This window comes from Camelina sativa, chromosome 3, assembly GCF_000633955.1.
Source record: "Camelina sativa cultivar DH55 chromosome 3, Cs, whole genome shotgun sequence".
In the NCBI taxonomy this organism is placed as follows: Eukaryota; Viridiplantae; Streptophyta; class Magnoliopsida; order Brassicales; family Brassicaceae; genus Camelina; species Camelina sativa.
The window spans coordinates 27,648,484-27,653,964 of NC_025687.1; the positions used below are offsets into that span (position 1 = coordinate 27,648,484).

Consider the following 5,481-nt stretch of genomic DNA (forward strand, 5'->3'; position numbering starts at 1 on the left):
AGGACACAAGGATGAGTGATATACTGTAAACAGAGGCAAGAAAGGTCTGAAAGAAAAAGAAAGGAAACGAAGAGTCAAGGAGTGACTGATACCTAAGTATTCATCGATATCTGCCTTCACTATCCGTCCTTCAGGACCTGTGCCTTTAATGTTTGAAAGAGGCACCTGATTTTTTTTAAAGAAAAGGAGAAGAAAAAACAAGCAGGAAGATTAGGGAAAAAAAAAAGAATTCCTAGAACAATGTGATACTCACATTGTTATCTTCAGCCAACTTTCTTGCAAGAGGACTAGCAAAAACACGTTCTCCTGTGGGAGGTGGGCTAGGCTTGGAAGCCTTCGGTTCAGGAGGCGTTGATGGCTGTTCAACCTTCTCTTCCTTTGGTGGGGTAGGAGTTGGTTCTGCTTTAGTAGGAGCGGCATCAGCAGTAGATGATGGGGTGTAATCTTTGAACTTTCCAATGTCCTCTTCATCTTCAACTGTAATAGCAATTACCTACTTGAAGGCCAAAGAAATTTGACATGATCTAAATAATTCTATTGAACATTTCCACAAATGGACTGTGGATCTTAATACCAATACCCCGAGTCCCATGAGAAACCACGATAATACATAACTCTACTACAGAAACCAGACAATTTTCATACCTCGCCGACTTGAATTTCTTTTGAACCCTCCTCCTTTACAATCTTGGCGAGATAGCCCTCTTCCATGCATTCCATTTCGACGGTTGCTTTGTCCTACAGAAGATAACCTAGTTAGAGTTATTTCCAAAACATGCATTTAAAAATACGGAGAGGAGAATCAATCAAGATTGACATTACAGTTTCAACTTCACAGAGTACTTCCCCAGGAGCAACTTTATCACCTTCTTTTTTCAGCCACCTGGCAATGTTACCCTGGAAATTAGGAAAACAGCTTATTAGAACGTAAAGATAAATGAAAAAAAGTTTTGATCAAGAGGTAAACAAAGGTCCATACCTCAGTCATTGTTGGCGAAAGAGAAGGCATCCCGATCTCTTGATGAGGAGGCAGATCTGAAACACGTTTTCAGAAATTCTAGGTAAAATGAACCAATGTATAGCTCATACCATTTAGCATTTTTCAAGTTACACAATTGTTTAAGCACAATGTAATTGTCTTATCAGGAATTTTGCAATAAATCTCTTATCCCGTGATCCAGATACAGAACTAGCATATCCGAGGAATGACCTTTTCTAGGAAATATATTAATCTGATATTTCGCAAGTAAAGCCAGATGAATGGCAATGTAAAACAGATTATCCTTAGCTTAAATGGGATCGATGAATATGTATGTAAGAGCAAAGTGGAAACTACAAGATTAAAGTGAACGATTGTAGTTTAATCTGACTACCTGAACCTGATGAAAATCCTCTAGCTGATTGCATTGAACTGGTATGCAGAAAAAAGTAAGCTTCTAGTTAGGAATAAAAAGAATCTATACAAGCAGGTAGCTAAGGCCACAGAGAGTAAATGAGACTGAACCATGAAAAATCTTTTCCAAACATTGGCCTTCCCATTGCACTGCTTAGATTAGTTCTCGCAGTTGAAAAACTGGACACTGGTACCTAAACAATAAAAATAACGACATCAAGGCCACATAAAACTCGTAAGGTTTCTTCTGCTAACTAGTAAACATGATTCAATAAGAAGAGACACTGCAACAACAGCTACAGAGAAGCGCAACGAACTTACAGTGCTGGTGCTACATTTGGAAATCCTCTCCAGTGGGGAATAACCAAGACGGGCGTTAACAGTATCTGAAGACCACAACAACAACAAAAAAAAAAGTTGAAGCAACAAGAAGAGAGTCTCAAAGATACTAACCATAGAACCATACAAAAGTACAATTGGATAAACTTCTATCTCAAAGAGGATCGAAAATTACCTTCTCTGTTAAGAGGAGCTCGATTAGTGTTAGAGAAATAGCGAACTGTTGAAGCATGTTCCCGGCGCAGTAAAGTCGAAACATCCTTCAACTGGAAAAAAACAAGTGGCGTTACAGATCTCAATCATCTCGCAGAAGCTAGCTAACCCCAATTTAAAATCACAAATGATGGCAGGCTGATCATCATAAAGCTCTCAATCTATAGCTAATTCAGCACATTGCTCATAACTTGGAAAGTAAGAATCTCAGATTGTTACAAAAACCGCAGAACCAATTGAATCTCGAAATCAGAAACCCAAATTCGAATACCACGATCGGTGAAGAACATAATAATAATGCAAAATGATCGGAGAAAACGAAATCGAGAAAGAAACAATTACCTTCTTGGAATGATTGATGATGCGTGACGCATAAGAAGCCATTGATATGTAATCGGAACTGCTTCAGCCGATCCGATCCTCGCTTCTCACCTCTCTCTCTCCCTGTGTTTTTGTTCTTAGCAAGGAAGGAAGAAGAAACTTTTTTTGTTTGGACTGTTAGGTTTTTTTTTTATTTTTGTTGTTTATTGAATTTTGATTTTAATTTTTCAATTTGTTTTTTTTTCTTTTCTTGTTGCTATCAGCTTTCTGATTTACCAAAACTAAAAGACAGCGAGAGAACCAGTGACTACAGTGCGTCTGGCTTTATCATCGCAGCTTAATCGTACGGTCGTGATTAAAGTTGACTTTGTTGATTATTTGACAGGCGTGAACGAACTAGGCCCATTAATAACTTATGATGATGGCCCAATTGGATTGCTATATTTATTTACACGATTTTTTTTGCAGTTGGAAACTGATAAGAAAAAAAGAAAAAGTAGAAAAGCGGGAAACAGAGTTAGTTACATACTTACATCTTCTTCTCCGACGAAACGAGACGACTGCGACTGGGTTGTTCTGAAACTCAGGTACGTAACGCGAATGATCCAAATCTTTCTCTTATTTTCGCAATTCGATTCAATTGAAAGCCAAAATTTGGAGAAATCGAAAGAGATCGATGCTCAAGTATCTTCTTCAGTTGCTTGATCTTTTGTTTATTTGTTTCTTTTTTTCCTTCAGCGTCGAGCCTTCTTCAGTGGCCATGGATTCTGACGATAGTTCATCAGATAAGAACGCTCCTTCTGGGTTCGTGATCTCATTTGGATTTTTTGATTTTGTGGGAAATACAAAAAGATTGTTCGATGCTTAAAGCTCTGCTTCAACTAATAATTTCAATTTCTCTCTTTTTTTTTACCAGCTACGAAACTTCTTCTTCAACGGCCAAGGATTCTTCTTCAGATCCTTCATCAGAATCGAACGTTCCCTCTGTTGTACCTTCAGATCCTTCATCAGATTCGACCGTTCCCTCAGATCCTTTATCAGCATCGAACGTTCCCTCACGGTTAGTGATATTTTTTTTAATTTTTTTGGATTCTTTAAAAGCAATCTTGGAGATCGATCGATCGATGAATGTTTAAAACCTCTGCTTCAACTAGTAATGCAAATTTCTATCTCTTTTTTTTTTTTTTTATTGTTTCAGCGGCGAACCTTCTTCTTCAGCTCCCTTAACATCTTCAGATCCTTCAGCAGAACCGTACGTTCCCTATGCGTTTGTGATCTTTGTCTTTGAAAATTGATCTTTAGCTTTTCTTGTTTACTTAGTTTTGATAGATTTGTATCTCTTTTTCAGCCAACAGATCGAAAGGCGCAGCATAAGTTCTGGAGGTAGCTCAGAAGATGAAAGAGGTCCCTCAGGGTTTGTGACCTTATCAGATTCTTTTAACACCAATCTTTAATTCCTGGTTCTAATGTTTTTGACAGATTTGTTCCCTTATTATACTCTTTTTGTTTCAGGTTAACCAATGATGAATTGATTTTTAAGGCTTTAGAAACAATCTATGAGGATGGAACTGGTCTTGATTTCGATGACATTTACAATTTTATCGAGGTTAGGAAAATCTCTTTCTCCCTTTCTCTCTATAAGATCTGTGTGTTTCATGGTCATGACTCATGATGAGTGTATAGCTTGTGTGTATATTGGTTGGTTCTGAAGTGAGTCTGATTACAACAGAGAGATATATGGAACATTAGGATTCTTAGTTGGTACATTAAGACTTCAAATACGCGTAACACCATTGAAAAGCCTTAAAAAGGAGTCTTAAATTTGCTGACTAGAGTCCTCCATTGTTATTTGTTAGACTGTTACATCTCATTCAGAGCTTTTTGGGTTCAATTCTCAGAGTTATTCTTGTGGTTAATATAAATTGCAGGACAGGTTCGACGTAGTGGATGATTTTAGGGAGCAGTTGGAAGCCCAGCTGGAAGCTCTTGTTGCTGAAGGCCAAGTACAAAAGGTAACTAGTTTGTCAAGTTTTATTTAACAAGAAACCCATATACTGGAGCTGCTTCATACTAATTAATGCAAAGATTGTAGCTATCTATAGTTTTTTTTGATCAAATTACAAAACTTGCAAATGCAGGTAGGAGACCGCTACAGGATCCGCCCTGTTGATTTTGATATTCCGACTCCAACACCAGCCAGGAGTGCAGAAGAGGCGACGAGCGCGAAGCCACTATACACTTCCCCAAGTGCTTCTGCTACTTCCGTACCAAAACCACCAGAAGAAAATCCTCAGATAGACGCAGCAGTAAAAGAACTCGCAGAGGCAGAACAGTTGGAGCGTCAAGCAAAAGAGGCACAAGACCTTGCCTATAAACACGAGCAGGTGCTAAAGTTTGAAAGCCAACTGAACCTGCAGCTAGCCGAAGAGATCCTTAACCGATGTAATAATGTCCACCTCTTAAACCGGAGATGTATTGTCAATCATCATGATCATCACTAAGCTTTTCCTTTGTTCCCTTGCAGGTGCTAATGGTCATAAGGTTTTCCTGCGGAAAAAAGCTTGATCTTCTGGTCCGGTTCAATGTGGATGTATTCCATGACCGGTTTCTTCTTTAACAGTTTTTTTTGGCTTTGAGTACAAAAGAGTCTGTAGAAGATATGTGATTTCATTTTGACAAACTAATCACTCTCTGTTACTTCGGTTTAGGCTATTATTGGTTGTAAAGGCAACAAACTAATCTTTTACCTTTTCTTAATAGAGCTTTTACATACAATATTATGCCAATCTCAAGAACTGAAATTAGTTTTCCTATGGGCCAATTACAGAAATGGAAAGTGTGATCAAGTAATTTTAACGGTCGTGATTAGTTTTATATACGGTTATGAGAGCTAAATTTTAATAGTGGGCCTCATTGCAAGCCCATTATAATGGTGTGGGGGCTTTAGGGACTCAATGACCTTAATTCTCTCTGTCTCTCTCTCTCAGTTTCTTTCTTTTTTTTTTTTTTTTCTGTAAGAAAGTCTTTACCTTTTGTTCTCAAGCTTTTCATCTCTCCCTCAACTCTCAAACTCCAGGTTCGGAATTATTTACGTTTCTCTGCGATTGGTTCCTTGTAGGTAGATTTCAGATTTCGGCTTATTCATTCCACTAGCTGTTCATATAGCTGTTGTTTGTTTTGGTGCTCGAATCGTGGTTTTTTTTTTTTTTTTTTTT

At 38.0% G+C, this 5,481-nt stretch overlaps 3 protein-coding genes across 6 annotated transcripts in view; 2 read left to right on the plus strand and 1 right to left on the minus strand.

The window, feature by feature from the left end:
* Positions 1 to 2,449, minus strand: part of LOC104778364 (dihydrolipoyllysine-residue acetyltransferase component 3 of pyruvate dehydrogenase complex, mitochondrial) — a 5,287-nt gene extending 2,838 nt beyond the window's left edge. Inside the window, exons 1-10 of the mRNA XM_010502795.1 lie at positions 2,288 to 2,449; positions 1,908 to 1,998; positions 1,715 to 1,779; positions 1,505 to 1,587; positions 1,374 to 1,411; positions 980 to 1,035; positions 823 to 897; positions 646 to 738; positions 254 to 493; positions 93 to 165 (exon numbers count right to left, since the gene is read on the minus strand). Coding sequence (XP_010501097.1) covers positions 93 to 165; positions 254 to 493; positions 646 to 738; positions 823 to 897; positions 980 to 1,035; positions 1,374 to 1,411; positions 1,505 to 1,587; positions 1,715 to 1,779; positions 1,908 to 1,998; positions 2,288 to 2,329 — 856 coding nt within the window. The 5' untranslated portion in view covers positions 2,330 to 2,449. The remainder of the gene's footprint in view (positions 1 to 92; positions 166 to 253; positions 494 to 645; positions 739 to 822; positions 898 to 979; positions 1,036 to 1,373; positions 1,412 to 1,504; positions 1,588 to 1,714; positions 1,780 to 1,907; positions 1,999 to 2,287) is intronic.
* LOC104778366 (telomere repeat-binding factor 5-like) lies at positions 2,778 to 5,245 on the plus strand. Its single transcript, XM_010502801.1, has 9 exons — positions 2,778 to 2,853; positions 3,005 to 3,070; positions 3,183 to 3,326; positions 3,465 to 3,518; positions 3,615 to 3,680; positions 3,779 to 3,872; positions 4,195 to 4,278; positions 4,405 to 4,708; positions 4,791 to 5,245. The coding sequence occupies exons 2-9, from the start codon at positions 3,027 to 3,029 to the stop codon at positions 4,829 to 4,831; spliced, it is 831 nt and encodes a 276-aa protein (XP_010501103.1). The 5' UTR covers positions 2,778 to 2,853; positions 3,005 to 3,026; the 3' UTR covers positions 4,832 to 5,245.
* Positions 5,239 to 5,481, plus strand: part of LOC104778365 (DNA-directed RNA polymerases II, IV and V subunit 8B) — a 1,880-nt gene continuing 1,637 nt past the window's right edge. The window contains exon 1 of one of the 4 annotated variants that reach the window (XM_010502798.2): positions 5,239 to 5,342. The gene's annotated coding sequence lies outside the window, so the exon portion shown is untranslated. Of the gene's footprint in view, positions 5,385 to 5,481 lie in introns of all 4 variants that reach the window. The other 3 variants (XM_019243986.1, XM_010502799.2, XM_010502796.2) reach the window with 3 other exon arrangements.